This window comes from Necator americanus, chromosome III (genome assembly GCF_031761385.1).
Source record: "Necator americanus strain Aroian chromosome III, whole genome shotgun sequence".
Taxonomy (NCBI): domain Eukaryota; kingdom Metazoa; phylum Nematoda; class Chromadorea; order Rhabditida; family Ancylostomatidae; genus Necator; species Necator americanus.
In genome coordinates, this window is record NC_087373.1 from 565,177 (window position 1) to 581,563 (window position 16,387).

At 36.4% G+C, this 16,387-nt stretch overlaps 2 protein-coding genes across 6 annotated transcripts in view; both read left to right on the forward strand.

The window, feature by feature from the left end:
* The window catches only part of RB195_008202 (uncharacterized protein), a gene marked incomplete at both ends in the record, with an annotated part of 44,238 nt that extends 38,217 nt beyond the window's left edge, over positions 1-6,021 (forward strand). For 2 of the 4 annotated variants that reach the window (XM_064194599.1, XM_064194600.1), the window contains 16 exons: positions 86-150; positions 216-363; positions 421-518; positions 585-669; positions 737-841; positions 1,395-1,490; positions 1,560-1,631; positions 2,035-2,189; positions 2,256-2,385; positions 2,484-2,621; positions 2,693-2,824; positions 3,327-3,413; positions 3,853-3,961; positions 4,538-4,662; positions 4,721-4,825; positions 4,893-4,913. In XM_064194599.1, the coding sequence (XP_064045742.1) occupies positions 86-150; positions 216-363; positions 421-518; positions 585-669; positions 737-841; positions 1,395-1,490; positions 1,560-1,631; positions 2,035-2,189; positions 2,256-2,385; positions 2,484-2,621; positions 2,693-2,824; positions 3,327-3,413; positions 3,853-3,961; positions 4,538-4,662; positions 4,721-4,825; positions 4,893-4,913 (1,671 nt within the window). The other 2 variants (XM_064194601.1, XM_064194598.1) reach the window with 2 other exon arrangements.
* Positions 5,260-14,233, forward strand: RB195_008203 (uncharacterized protein; the record flags this gene model as incomplete). Of its 2 annotated transcripts, none has more annotated exons than XM_064194602.1 (6): positions 5,260-5,361; positions 6,480-6,620; positions 11,790-11,926; positions 12,002-12,111; positions 12,946-13,062; positions 14,151-14,233. In XM_064194602.1, the coding sequence occupies 6 exons, from the start codon at positions 5,260-5,262 to the stop codon at positions 14,231-14,233; spliced, it is 690 nt and encodes a 229-aa protein (XP_064045747.1). The 2 variants fall into 2 exon arrangements, with proteins under 2 accessions (XP_064045747.1, XP_064045748.1); XM_064194603.1 differs by lacking the exons at positions 5,260-5,361; positions 6,480-6,620 and adding exons at positions 13,714-13,805; positions 13,904-14,015 and having other exon boundaries at positions 11,796-11,926.
* Between the last annotated feature and the right edge of the window lie 2,154 nt (positions 14,234-16,387).

The window sequence follows — 16,387 nt, forward strand, 5'->3', positions numbered from 1 at the left end:
CTCAATAGTCTTTTTTCTCCATCAAAGAAGCTCCATTAGTTTCATTCGAATTTTCGAATGAAATCCTTACTGTTACTAATTTTAGACAATGAACAAAGAGCTTCGTCTAACGGGTCACGCCTCCAAATTACAACGTGGACAGAGTCTTCGGTAACGGAATTTTTGTCGTGCTCCAAGATTTTTTTTTGCCAAACGATCCGTTTTTCTCGTTTCAGACAAGCTGTGAAGCCGACAAAACCGTTAAAGGATGACGTTGAGAATCATCTGAAACAGGGTATACAGGCGATTAATAAGGAGAATTGGCGACAAACACATTGCAAGCGAATCACTCTGAAATTCGAGAAGGATCATGTGGAGAAAAAGGTTTCTCGAAAGCTAACTATTCATGTTGAAACTCACTCATGATGGGTTCTCTTATAGTTCCTCGAAATCAAGGAGTCGGCGCTACTAGCTCAAATCTGTTGCTATTTTTTCATCTTTATTCTAGCATGTTGGATCCTAATTATTGGAAAAATGAGGTAATCAGAAGCAACGAATTACTGTAATATACAAAAAATGCAAAAAAATAACCTAGATAATTACAGCAGTTCAGCAATGTTTATTTGCATGGGTGTAGCCTTCGTCGTACTCGTTATTTTACTCGTCTATATGGCATTAAAGGCATTTTTGGCAAGTTGTTCACACTAACGGTTTCCACGGATTCCAAAGATTTTTTGTGTAGAAAATTTGTTTACAGCTCAGAAACGCTAAACGAGGAGCGAAGAAGTTGAAATGTTCTCGAAGTGTTCGAATATTTTTCATTTTTGCTATCGTTCTTCTTGCACATTCGGCTATCATCAGTGTAAGAGATGTGTTGTATTGTTTTCTGGATGGACCCATTCATAACGCACAAGGAGACGAGAGATAAAAATCTGGGAACTTAAGAGCGTAGGAATTAAATATCGAAGAACTGAAAAAATATAAAAAGATAGAATATTGCACCACCGAATTGCATAAGGAAACTTTGAAATCCAAAAATTTCGAGACACCAAGAACATAAATATTCGATCTTTTTGTTTGAAGAACTACTCCTTGAAGTGGATTATGATATGCCAGATTTCTAGAAGCTAGAGATCAAGTCAGTGACGAACGTTGACGACTTTCTCGAAGTTTTCGTGATTTTTCTCTTAGTTCTAATATTTCTCGAAGGTTAATCTCCGTCACAATATCATTTTTATGTAACTTTTTGTTCTGCTGCTAATTTTTTTCAAATCCGCGAAAAAAGAATCCAGGTTTCCTCAAATTCTAGGACTTACAAATGTTGTCAGACTAATTTCACTTTGCTTGAAATTTTCGTGCTACACCTCAGAATTGACAACTTCTAGTCAGGAACTCCCAATTTTCTTCATTTTCAGACTCTTGACGCAGATCAGTGCAGTTTTGAATGCACCGATGGTGGTCCTATGCTGAGCAATTCGTCATGTCATGAAATCCCGACTGGAAAAGCAGAGGTACCCCTCATTCTTAATCTTACACATCTTGTACCGATTGATATACAGCGGAGATGTTGCTACTTTTAGCTCATTTTCGAGACGAGTCTGCTGCTGCTGCTCTCCATATGCGTTTATCTAGCTCTGCTGTCCTCGTCGAAGGTATTTTTCAGTAAAAAAAAGAGAATTTGAAGAGAATGAACTGTTTATTAACATACAAAAATATTTAATAGCGACTTATTTTGAGTTTATTGATTCACTATAACTTCACATTCTTCAGAAAAAGTCGCAGTAAATCAGATTCTCTTCCTTCTTTTCTCTTCTTCTCGTGTTCAATAATTTCTTTCTGCGTTTTGCCTCTTTTCGTTAAAGGATCCTCATCTTCCTTCAATTTTTTTCCTTTTTTACAACATCTCTATGTGTCTAACTGAGGCTAACTCAAATAATAGATTTCAAGTACTGTGTTAGTGTTGTTAAATTCATTGAATTACTAATTTTAAGCATTTCCAAGGTCACTGTAGTTGAAATTTGTATTAGCTGATATTTTAAATCTCAACCGATTCAGGTATGCATCGCAACGGTGCTCACTGTGTCAGGGATCACTTTACTATGGTTATTTCCTGGACCACAGATCACAAATCGACAATTTCATGTATGGTTACAAAGGAATCAATTTTTCAATAATTTCACCTTAGTGGATCAATTGGACGCATATTGCAGGTTAGCCTATTACTATTGGATTTCGATGTGTGAGTTTAGATCTGCTGAAAATCCCTGATTTTACAGTAATGTGTCGACAATTGATGATTTACGTATCTTCTTCACAGTCACTGCTGCTTTCGCCGTCGTGTTGATCCTAATGCAAACTCGTCGTTCAGAACTGATTTCTAGATACGATTTCATCTGGAAATTACAGGTAAAATTTCTGGAGAAAAATCCTTGGGAAAAATTTTATCCACAGAACATAGTAATTTAGGCAAAGATTTGATCATTTCTTTCCATTACTTTCCACAGGCACTACATGAACAAGTGGAAATGACGAAGAAACACGCACAAAACCGATGCATCCTAGAGAATATCCTACCTAGTCATGTTGCTCGCCACTTCTTAGAGGATAAAGTGGACAGCAAATCCAAAGATCTCTATCATGAGGTGAGCGTTGCGCGGTACGATAGCAGCACTTTCCGGACTCTGTTAAAAATGTGTCGCGCGTTGTTGTTTAGGCTCGAGATTTTGCATGCATAATTTTCATCACAATTACGGACTTCAGTAAATTTTACATGGAACTTGATGCAAACAATGAAGGAGTGGAATGTTTACGTTTGCTCAATGAAATAATCTCGGATTTTGATGACGTAGGTTTTTTTTTCAGCATCGTTATTCTTTAAAGTTTACCTAAAATATTTTAAATTTTTTTTCCAAAATATCTTCTGTATTTTTTATTACATAGTTCGAACCTGTTCCTTACACTTAGTATTCCGTTTAAAAAAGATGATGGTTCCTAGCTGACGCAATTTCATTTTCATTTCTCTTCATTTCCAAAAACGAAGGTATATAATAGTAATAATAATAATAATAATAATAATAATAATAATAATAATAATAACATATAATCTACACTATAAAAATATATATTTTTGTTATAATAATACAACAAATATATACACATGATTTGATCTACAGTACGTTCCTGTAGTGCCACATTTTTGCCTCGTACGTAATTTTACCTCATCCCTTTATTTTACCCCCATTTGTTAGTTCATATGAAACTTTGGTTTCCTACTCTTTTTGTGTAAATTTTTACGTGTTATCTTCTACCTTTTAACTCCATATGTCTTAAAATTTATTTTTTTTCAGTTACTCGATAGGGATGAATTTAAGTGCATAGAAAAAATCAAAACGATCTCAACGACTTACATGGCTGCCAGCGGATTATATGGAAAGGTATGCAAACCTTTGATATCGACACATATTTCTGTAAGAACTGGTCCTCGTTACTTTTTTTCTAAATTATTTTTATGTCTTCTCGCAAATGCAAATGCAAATGCACTGGCAATAATGTTATGATTTGTAACGATTGTTCAGTCTTCTTTCTTTCAAGCTACGGTGTCCCAGAGAGAGATTATCGAAGAGTTTTTTTCGGGATGCTGAGAATTTTGGTACATCTTTCTGTACGCATTTCTTCACCTTTTCTGTTTTTCTTTTTGAGAAGTGGGAGTCACCTGTCACATAAATCAGCTACAAAAAAGGATAAATACAGTTAAATCAACTATAAAAAAGGTAGATATTTTGGTAGATAGAGCACTTTTCAAGAAAAAAATCCATCGATACTACAGTACTACCTCATTCTTTCAATAACGAAAAAATAGGTTTGTAATTACAGACCGAAGACAACTCACATGTGGTTGCCGTGGCTCGATTTGCACAAGCTTTGTTGGTGAAAATTCAGGCGATCAATGAGCACAGTTTCAACAACTTTGACCTTCGTATAGGTATATCAAATTTTTTTTCGAATAACTGGTTTCTGTATTCGAAATGCTTCTTCCATCTTTTCACTACCATTTTTTCTCAAACAAATTAAAACTTCCACCTTCATGTTGATTTTTTCACTGTTACGAACTTGTGAAATCACTAAATCATATTCGCACATGAAGAAGGTAGAAATTTGCTAATTATCGCTTAGCTCTTAGAATACGGTAGTCGTATAAGTGTGTGGTCGGGTCAAAACCACCTGAGGTATACCCTTACCTGAAGTCCGGTGCAGTAGCGTAAGCAGCAGCGCTCGAGTTGGTGCTGTAAAGTTAGCTGTTGCGATCGAAGTGGGACCCTCGTTGAGTGCAAGTTCTAGCTCACCACGACAGTTCTAGTGTAGCCGCTTCTGCAGTTCAAGTTGTTTTCACCTGAATATATTATAGTACAAGGTATGCTTCACATCCAACATTTGATCTGATTTCATCATTCCGTTGGACAGCAATCCCGACATTATTTACTCTCTTAGGGAGACATCTTTCGCGGGAAATTTCTCTCTGCTTCTCTTTCATTTCATTTTTCTGACTAACCTCAATTAGGAATCAACGTTGGTCCAGTGGTTGCCGGTGTGATCGGGCTCATGAAACCGCATTACGACATATGGGGTAATTCGGTAAATGTGGCCAGCCGCATGGATTCTTCTGGTGTTCCGGGCAAAATTCAGGTAAATCCACCCTTTATTCTAAGTATTTGAAGATTCTACGAGAAAAAATCGCATTTAGGTCACTGAGGAAACCAAAAATATTCTAGAAAAAGAAGGATTCGAGTTAGAATGTCGTGGAGAAATCAACGTCAAAGGCAAAGGTCTGATGACCACGTATTTCCTTGTCAGTGGTCCCTACGACTTACAAGACCAAGTAGAACAATTTGTCTAGCCTCGGCATCTGTGTTCAGAATCCTTCGTCCCTCATTTGACTCTCAGTACTGACGCTCGGTTAGGTGCTTTTCGAAGAGAGCAGTCGTATGTGTATGTATGTTTAACTACTGGCTCTGATGTGATACTAGTGACGATGATACGTCTCAGTTGTGTGGCCTCTCTCTCTCGCGCGCGATTTTCTGTGAATTCGCGTGAATTTGATTGTTGTTCGGCTCACGGGTTTCGGCTAATTGTGATCTGCTACGTTTATAGTGGCTTTTCGTTCCCGAGTGGATGCGATGCTTTAATCTCGTTGTTGCTTTGATTGAATGCTCTTGGATAATTAAACTGATTAGAAGAAAAGAAGGCCGTTGTTGTGGGAGGTATCATACTTCATCTAAATCCATGATAAGAAAGGGATGGGGTACGGTAATTAGGGTGTATAGCACATCCAAGCCACACCATCATATGCACCAACAATTTTATTCATCACTGACGGATAAATTTGTAGGAAACAATCAATTTTTATCGCTGAATAAATATTTAGCGAAAACACGTATCTAAGGAAATCACAACTGTGTACTACTACCGACAATAATGATTAACTAACTAATTAATAAAATTTTAAATAAAAATAAATGAAAAATTAGTTGAAAAGTTCGACTTTCAATGAACCTCGGCATAGTTGAATGTAGTATCGAGTTTGATAATCTGTACACGAGGTTGTTAAATAAATGAAAAATTGTTTGATTTAGTTTAACCTCAGACGGATTCTGAACAGGTTCCTACCCCCCAGCTTACTCAAGAAGCGAAAATGGTTGAGCTGAGATATCCTGAACTAACTGGAAGGTTAAAATATTTTTCAGCTAACCAGGACAATCACCGCTATATAATCTGGGACCAAACAGAATTGCTAAATTTTTATCATTTGATAAGTCATGTTGTGGAATATATCAAAAGGAAGAACAACGACAACAGTTGGTTTTTTTTTCGGACGTAGACACGGTTTACCGTGTCGTGAGCTTATTTTCGATCAGGATCAATGGTGGAAGAAGATTTTTTGCGAAAAACATCGGTGACACCGTTTTTATGCCAGATATGGACATGGATTCAAACAACAACATGTTACAAAGCAATAAAGAGTTCTTTACGACTACTCAAGACTGACGGATCCTCTAAGTAAACAAACAACTGTAACCAGCGGGATCCGGTAAAACGTACAACGACTGCATTCTGAAATTGGAGTTGTAACAGAGGATGTGAGTTAGAGCACGATCTCCTCAAACTAAACATATTGCTCTCGAAACTATCTTATTCTGTAAAACCTTCTCAGATATCCAGGCTTTATATCTTTCTTAGCTGTTCCTACGACAAATTAGGTAGTCTTAATCGTTGTAAATCATTTCCTCGACAGCCCATTGGGCAGAATTCAAGAAAATAGTTCAATTTTTGGCTTTTTTTTTGTTCCTTATGTCATCATTTCTGCGGTACGACGAAAGGGACACAAAAAACAGTTCTTAAGTAAAAAGTAGTGAGTTAGTTCTTAGTAGTAATCTCAAGTAAACCAATAGCTATCAAAGGGGAAATTTTCACAAAACTGTACAGATTTCTAAAAACTATTGCAGATTAGAAGAAACTCTGGATTTAATCCTTGGTATACACTGGAAACTGCAACTTTTGCGAGTGATATTGGTGAAAAGGAAGAAACTAATTCTGCTATACGATATAATGAGAACATGAATCGCAGGCGACCGAGGTTGAAAGAGGTGTGCTACAGAACCGTAACCTCGTCCACTGTACGCATCTAACTTTCCGCCAATACACTACACACTCACTAAACCAATAACTATTAAAGGGGAAATTTTTTCAACGTCACCTGTTCTATCACATTTGTACTTATGAGAACACAAGGAATGCTTAACAAAAATCGCTACACATTCGACTGTGCTTCGTTTGCTTAAGAGCTTCTGGACTTTTGCGTTTCTGGCATAAGTTTGTTTTCTGTTGATGAAAATGTATTGACTGTGAATGAATTTACACTGATTCGTTGCGTTTGAGCGGATTAATTTTGCTTTTAAATTTAGATTGAAAACTGTATTCATTTTGCAACAACCTAACAAGAAAAAGAGATTGTTCATTTATTTTTCTTATGATCAGCAATGTCAGCGAGGTGTCGGCCTGAACTTTTGCTTGTATCCTTTCGTAGGCGCCCTTCTGTTAATCCAGTGACGCACTATATTTTTTCCTCCTTTTCTTTTTTTCCCTACCCAATGCACAGATTCAATGAATATTGGAAATCGCTACAATTTGAACGTTTGAAGACATTTTTAAGTATTTCCACATTCGAAAACATTCTCGAATGATCGAAAAACCATTAAGTTTGATTGCTTCTTGTGCTATCTATGCATTCGTTAATCACTCTCAAACTCTTCAAATATAAGAAAAAACAACCTGCGATTGTAATAACCGGCGAATAAGTAAGTTAAATACTCCTAAGAAATTAAGTGGTTAACTTCATGTCAATCTCTTGTTCGGAGAAAAAACCTTTAAAACACCATCGATGCTTCTTTTTCCTCCTTCGTAGGCGTATTTCTTTCCTTTCAAGCGTTGATTTCACATTTCTTTCCTTCATAGCTGCCGTGTATTGATGGCACACTAACCTCACTTTAGATTTTCATAAAACATAGCGAGACTGCTTTGAACAACCGCTTTTAGTCACTAGGTTTCTCCAGAAGTTCACTTGTAACTCTTTGTCTTACACTTTTGAGGACAAACTTCGTTTTGAAGTCTTCTCACTGTTCAGGTGCCACGTTTCTGTAAACGTCTTAAGAAATTTATTGTATTCCGTTGTTACATGTGTTTCTTAAGAACCTTGGTATCCACGCCACTCTGGCTGCATTCGATCAAGCGACGCCGCGTCATACGTTAAAATTCCTCGACCATATGCTTGCAGTTTATTTAGAGATCTGAAAAACTTGGAATTCTATTTCTTCAACTTCCATTGGTTTCCAAACAATGTAAAAAAATGCAGTAAAGTAATGTTGTAATCACGGAACTTCTCCTCTTTTTCGTATTTATTGACACAAACATTTGGTTATCCCATGAATTTCTTTCCCACTTTTCAAATATCTTCATTTTTTTTTATTCGACAATTAAGAGTTCAACATTACAGTCAACAGAGTAAGCAGTAAAATTTCGTCCATGGACGTGATAGTTTGTTTCTGTCAAACGCTGTGCAAAAGAAGTTTTTGCACGATTTTTTAATGGATATTATAATCGTTTTGACCTAGCTGTTTCACCTGTTGGAAGTTTTGTTGAAAGTGAGCAGTACAGGGACGGTAATGTGACCTCTATCAACATGTTTCAATGACACTGGTATCATAAAAGTTGGAAATATTGATGCTTTCGTGGGAGACGACACGATTATTTTCAGCGAAGACAAAAAAAATAATTCTAAAAAGTGTGTTTTCCTTTTGCTGTAGGAGGACTTCTGGAATTGTTGAAAAAATAGACGAGAATTTAATCAATAAATGAGATTTACGACGAAATGTACTTAAACTTATGCATTTTTCCGTAACGGTGGACTCCAAAAAAGTGGCTTTGGAGGGATTTCTTCACTAAAACTGTTTCCAGATCTTGAAAATGTCCATTACAAGGGAACGTTGTCGGATCGTAATCCCGGATGTATGTGACTTATAGTGTGAAACTCGGTCGTTTTCAATGTATTGTGTGCAGAGATTAATGCGTCAATAACATTATCTGCATCGTAGAACCACATGTCCGAACCAGAAGTGATCAACACAACTCCTGTTTCGCAGATATACCGCTAGTTTTTTTTTGTTATAAATACGACAACTGTGCGATAACTGTGCAACTGTGAAAATGTTGCCCTAATATATGTTTGAATAATTCTTGCTGGATTTTTCCTAAGTGCCCTACGGATACGTCTCCGTAAGCATTCCTTTCCAATCTTTTTTTAGCCCAATGTCAGATACCAAATTGCACCTTTTGCTCTCGTGCTCATTTGTATGATTCCTCTAATTAGAGGATAGTTCAATTAATATTACATTAATTGTATTAGGTGTAATCAAAATAAAGTTAACAGCGAATCAGCTTATTCAAATTCCAAGTGAAAATGTTTTTTCTACTCCACTCTGAAATAATATTTTATTTATTTAATTATTGAACAATATCACAATGCTGTAGAGTGTTGTTAGGGAAAAACACTACTATCAATCTTATAGCACAACTAGAACATCCATTTCTAAGAATCCATAGAATTGATCACATGCGCCAAGGCAAACAATGTCAGGATGTCAGTGATGGAAAATCAATTTTTGGGGACATATTTATTAACGAAATTCGTGATTAGATTCATTATTAACGTGTGACAACAGTGTTATTGTCCTCAACGTTTTGAAAATTTCACTGTTTTGTGGCGAAGGACAGCGATGAATGGGTGCGTGTTTGTGTCGGTCCATTCAAATTCCCCGCGATAATACTCGTCGCAGAGAGTCCTTTGTAATCGATTATTCAAGTGGAATCCTAAATATGAAATCGTTTTCGTTTAGTCATCGGACGAACCGGATGTCATTCGGTTCGGTTACGCATCATGTATCTGATATGCGATGTTCCTATTTCTTTATTTTTTGGGTTGTTTTCCTGAGTTGGGAAGTTCTCGTGGAGCACGGATAATTCCCGACGATGGGGTCTTTTCATTGTTTCTGGGTACATCCCTCACGATCACTTTTTAATTCCACAAAAAGTCATTAACCGGCATAAATCAAAGGAAAACTAATAAATTCATGGTTATACTGCCATTAATTGAACTCTATTATGCACTTTTACCCTTTCCTGATATCTCTGCAGAAATTCTACATTATTCTTTATATATTTTATACATATTACATTTTATGTATATTATATTTTATATATTTAATGTATATCTTACATTTTATGTATATTATACTTTATATATACTATTTTATTTATATATTATACATTAAACACTATTTGATGGTTATATTGTTGATGATAAATGATGTTATTATGATGATAATGATGACGATAATATTTAGTCAAAAAAATAATGCGATAAAAATGGATGTGTCGATGAATCTATTCCAGAAGAAAACTTTTTTCACATGAGAATCTACAAAGGAAAATGAATATCATTGTGATATTCTCACTAAGACTATGATCGAGATCTAACAATTTTTCATGACTTTTTACAAATTTTCTTAACAACAACTTTCCGAATTTTTTTTTAAATCTCCGCAGGAGCTTGCTTGATTGTGGACTCAGTGACTATACCCATGATCACACTATTAACCGTCAACCACCACCTACTCATCCTTCCGTCATCCATCACCACTTTTCGTCCATTGACAACTTTAAATGTTACATCGAGTGTTATATTTTTTTGGGTTTAGCGTTTGTTAAACGTTCTATGGCAGGTACATGAAGATTTCCAGTTATCGTTTTGTCCATTTCTAAATCTTAAAGTACCAAATTTTCAAATACCAGCTTCGAATAAAAACTAGGTAATAATCTTTATCAGCATGAAAACATAAAAGTACCTTAATTTTTTCCATTTTGTTCATATTTCTCGAATTTTTCTTATATTTTTGTACACCTACAACATGTCTGTGTTCATGGAGTTCCAATTCAGTTGTTAAATAAATGAGACAGTTTTTCGTAGAGTTCAAGAAATGACTGATAATAACATTGGTTCCATCATGGATGTTTTGATTTTGATCCAACGCGTGAGCATTCTATCAGCGGGATCTCGAATTGCTTCAAAGGAGACCAATAAAAAACTGATCTTTTGTTTTGTGAAACATAGTGCATTTTAAAAAAAAACGTTAAAGAGAACATCTCATCTACATTTCAGTGACCTGAATTCTTCATCATTCTAGACTTACTAGTTACCCCTAGACTTACTATTTACTCTGAGAAATTTTCTTCATTTCCTTGAGTTGGCTAAAAATTTCTTAACAAGTTTTATTAGGTGAAGACGAAGGGCAGAAAAACGTCTTTGTTCCATATTTGAGCAAAAATGCCAAAAAATACTTAAAGAGGGAAGGCGATTCCTCGAAAATCTATTGAAATCAACTGATTGATCTGTCCAGCACAGCTATAGCGATAGCACAGTATCAAATTTGATGAGAAAGTTTATCGCACTAGTAACCATCCGCAGTGACCCAATTTTTGTGGAACTACCCAAATTGTAAGTACGAACTGTAAGTACGAAATCAATCATTTTCACACAGTTTCTGCTAGTTTCAGTTATACTTATTCTGTCCATTTATAAGATAATACGCTTACTGCATTAACACAGAATTACTGCTACTGAAACGGATCAGAAAAAAACCAATCACATCAATTTTTACCTTTATTTTTGTTTGTTTTCGCATTCTTTACTTTTTTCTTCTACCCTTACCTTACGCTCGTCCTGATTCCTTCGTAACAACCTGCATTTTATCTCATTGTTTCCTATTTTTTGAGTATCTCTATCTGTCAAACTAAGTGAAAAATAATTGAATTTATCTAGAATTTCTTCAGTGAATTTTAGATCGTCTGTGGTCACAGTTGGATCAGTAATTCTATTCTTCGTTTGCGTTTTTTCTCAGTGTAGTAGAAAAAGACTGCCCATTCTATGGTTTTCGCTAGTTTACTGTCCTTTTTCAGAACTAGTTCTGTACATTTAATAGGTAGAGTCAACAAATCTGGTACACACAAGTGACTGTTGATATTTAATACTTCCGTACTTTATTTTATAGTCATCGTGAACTTATGAATACCAGAGAAATATCCCGAGAGCATTTGGGTTAAAGGAGTCACCGCAACATCCAATCCAGTCGAGCTTGAATGTGTTTCCGTTCCGAAGACTTTTTTTATTGATTTGATCATTTATCTGATCGTGTAGCTTTCAGACCCAGATGACACGAGTAACTCGTCGTGTGCTCCAAATGAGCGATCGTGAATTGGAAGCAGTGATCGCAGTAGCGATGCCTGGCCGAAAAATTGAAGGTCTGCGAAGAGATGAACGTCAAGAGATTTGTATGAAATGGTGAATACTGTAGCGTGTTAAAATAACCGTTAAAAAACTAACATTTTCCAGATTCAAATAGTGTTTAAATTTCAGGTTATTCGCTAATGGACTTTCTATTAATCATCAATTTACTCTCGACATTGAAGATGATGACATTTATGTACTAATGAGCAATAAATCCGCTTGTGCATGTTGCACGAAAGGTGAATCCCAGGATTAGAATGGATCTGTTAGCTTTGTGGTTATAGCAACATCCAACCGTAGGAAATGATTGGATACTTACTCTAATTTCTTCGGGTGAACGCTCAGAGATTAGCGTTAGACACTGTCGTGTACCGTTCTCATGCTATCCAGATATGAATTAGAAAAAAAACGTAAATTTTTATGCATCTGCACAATATTTTCATGTAGAGAGATTTTTTCGGTCACTCATCTTCTGTTCTTCAGGACAATTGCAGGAAAAATGCATAAATCGTAAGTGGAGCATCACTTCCTAGGTCCCTCCATGAATTTCAACTGCTCTGTCCGCCCCCGCAATTTGTTGAAAGGCTGCATCCGCTTTCATAAACCTCAAATGGTTCTCAATTCGAGTTAGACGCGTACACGCATCCCTGTAGGGATAGGGACATTAAAGCGTTGTGCGCTTTAATGATGTCGAGGTAGCGTCTGTGGTGAAAAAAAAAACATTATTTGATTTTTCAGCTAGATGCTGAGAAATCCATTAAAACACACTTTCACATGGAAGTTCACGAGCAATCTCCGATGTGAGTTATGAGCACATGGATGCGGATCAAACTTCTTCTGCTAGGCCAGAAAAACTAACTGCGATTATAGGAACTGGATCATAGGGAACCGTAACCGGAAGATTCGCTCCATTTCAGGAAATATACACTTTAAGACAGCGAATTATATTTGTCCAACTCATTCACAGCCAAAATTCCCTAAGAGTCTATCACTTTTCTTTTCATTTATCCTTCTTCACGCTTAAGATTTTTCAGGTATAGCCTTTTTTTTATTTTTCAGGTATTTTCTTGCAGATACTGACGTGGTGTCCGTGAAACATTTTGACAGCGGCGCGATTGGGACGAGTTTGGCGATCTTCAGCAAACTGGAGGAAGACGGTGTTGTTGAGTTACAGATTCCTACAAAACGTGGTAGGTGAAGAAGGGTTTCCAAGTTGGGGAATTCAGCGATAAACAGGTGCAAGTGAAGTAAAATAAACAAGTTCACCATCACTGGTCGCGTGAGCAACAGGGATATCCTCATTTGGAGAAAAATGATCATTTTTAGTTGTAAATTATAACCATCATAGGAAACGTGTAGAAATAAATAAAGTTTTCAGGGACTTACAACTAAAACTGATGTTTACTAGAAGAGAAGAGTAATCTAATTTCAATGTTTACCAAACCTTCTTCCGAACCATCATAACTTCTCACACCTCATTTGAATATTCATAAGCCCTCGTTCTTACGCTTGCAGTAAAGCCCGGATGACCGATCCTTGTTCGTACAAATCTCTGCAATCCTTTAACAGCTGTCGATCATGGACCAACAACCGCATCCTTAGATTCATTCTAAGCCCTGGATTAGTTCAAACAGCAGTTAAATAGGACAACGAACTCCGGGTACGGGTTAAAGCTGGCTTATGACATTTATGATGGCGCCAAATGACTTATGAGTTCTAAGGACACCAGAGATGGTGATTCCGTGTGTAATGATGACACCGTACTATTGTGCCAAGAAATCAGTTTTTTTCATTTTCTGAAAACAATTGTATTTCTCGCTTGTGTGGTGTGGTATCAAAAGTGTTTGTTCCTGTTTCCGATACCCCTGGATCGCGTTCTGATTCGAACCTGCTTCAACCGAAGGTGCATCAAAGGACAAAATCTGATGACAACGTAAGTACTGTTTTTTATAACAGTTTTTCAAAACTGTTATGGTTCTCTAGAAAAAACTCCCTTATTGGACCACATAAATCAGGGCTCAAATATTGCAGGTACTTGCCTCAAATCCTAGACCAACACGACCTGCTCAGATTCATCCGATAATAACACAACCAAAACCCCTTGACCACAGCACAACGAAGTCGGATCAGGCGCAAAAAGAAGGTTGTTCACTGTTTGTTTGCTGTTAAAATTTTAAATTTCTCAGTTATTTTAATTCATTTATTTTATGAATTTTCTACTTTAGTTATTTTTTTCTTTTTTTAAACTTTCGGTTTAATTCAGAACCTTCGTGTTCAGAGCCACCGCAAGATGTCAGTTGTTGGAAAGCTGCGTACAGAGAGTTCGGCCTGTGCTGTTTCTCCTTATCGTCGTTATGTTAACGTCGCGCAGCCGCAGGGTGCTTCTCGATCTCTGCTCATTTTTGTATAAAAATGCGTCTCAAAATCACCCAAATTTAAAAGTTCACATGTTTTTCGCGAAGCCTTTGTACTGTAGCAGAAATAAATTTATTTTATTCCTTTTCTAAGATGTGTACAAGTTGAGGAAGACTGAACGAACAATAACCATCTATGAAGATAGAGTAGATATTTTCAGTCAGTTTTTTAAATATGACAAACAAATTTACTGAAAGTAAACAATGCCGATTTTGAAGAAATGGTTGCAGAGGTTAAACCATTATCACACAGCTTAATTCACGTATAAAAACCTAAACGAAATAATAATATTGAATCCTTGAAACATATCAATCTTCACAACCTTGTTTCTTATTAATCTTCTCACAAGTTTCTGTTAGTTCCGAAGTATGTAACTGAACAGCAAAAGCTTACCCATTTTATTTAAATTATTGAAGAAGATAAAGAATAATTTTTGGTGCACGACTATGTGTGCCTCAATTTAAGCCGTTTTATTTCCCTCGACCCTTTGAAACTCCTGTTTCATTGGAGCTGGTAGGTGATAAATCAGAGTTTGTTTTCAATATTCCAAAAGAAAAATATAAGGGAAACTGGATGAACTAAATGCCACTCTACCTCTACTTTGAAGCAAAAAGCTGGAGCTGTCTCTGCTATCGATCAATTCAAAATGATCACATGATTGTCATGAGCGTTGGAAAAAAAACGGCTCCTTCAGTAACAGTAGTTGTAACAGTGAGTTCTAGTTTAAAGTTTGAATATCATGAAATTGACGACCTTGGGGTTTCTGTGGTATGGGACAATATAGAGCTTGGGGTTTAGATTACGAGTAGGAGTGGCTGCTCCGCTAAATTCCTCCTAATCGTTCTCAAAAACAGCGTGGAAAAAGACTTGGTTCCTAGATACCTTAGAATGTGGCGCCTTGTGCACATTCCGGTCCCTATCAGCAGCCTATTCATTGACTTTACTTGAATAGGCTTCACATGCGTCACTTCACATGAACTGATTTCCATACGTGAGCATTTTGTATTATTTATTAATAAATAGTTTTTGCAAGGGTACACCTCCGATCGTTTCATCATTTGTTTTTTTACATAACTCTTTCTTCTTCTTTGACCTTACTATCTGTTATACGAATTCTGATTAAATCGAACGCCAATGTACTGGTTGATGACGAGTGGACGGAATAATTATCTCGGCGAACATATCCACAAAATTCGATTACACTTTACGCTGTATTAGATCTGACAACGATCCAGCGTAACGTACTTCTTCAAGTGTATTCTTGGCAACTTTTTTTTCCTTCGTCCATTCATTAACTTTATCACAAAGGTTGTCCTTGGAAGTCTGTTAAAGCACGCTAATCTTTGAAAACGGAATGGGTACTGACCTAAATATACCAAGGGCCATTCAGTTCTGGAAATAAATTCATGGATAACTATGCTGTTGTAGAAGTTTTGTCAAATGAGACCTTCGAGAGTTATCAGTTAGCGCAACATCTTTTGCAGTATGATTATGATGAAGCATGATGAAGTATGAAAAACCATGGATTTTAGCCTAGCCAATTCCCAAATTCCCAGAACCCCTCTATTTCGCCTTAGATGTGTTCGTGGCATACAAAATTTGTGCGCAACATAGATTTATGAAGGCAATCTCTAAAAAGTTACTTTTTGGAAAAGCACAAACTATTAACGATGATTAATTATTTTGAGTTTTATAAATCTCGATTTATAGGCGCCACTTATGGCGCTTTATTTTCATAGGAAAAAGTGGGAGCGTTTGGAGAAATGAAATGCAGAATTCTGCCTTAGGGATAACCGTCAGCAGCGTGGATTAATCGCTTCCTTGGGACAAGCTGTAGTCGAATTCACAGCAATTGATGCACATTCGAATTTTCCTGGGCTTCAAAATTAGAAGACATTCAAAAAGCAGCATATTCCTTGATACTTCAATTCTCTCGGAGAAACACTCGAAATTCAACTCCGAAATTCAACAATTGGAATTTTTAAAACTAGTGAAAGGCTCTGAAAAAGAGCCTAACCGTACAATAGTTGTGTTTTCGCTATAGTTTTGGGAATTCTGAAGCCCTCAGTCACCAGTCTGGCATAATTGAGTGTTTTGCCG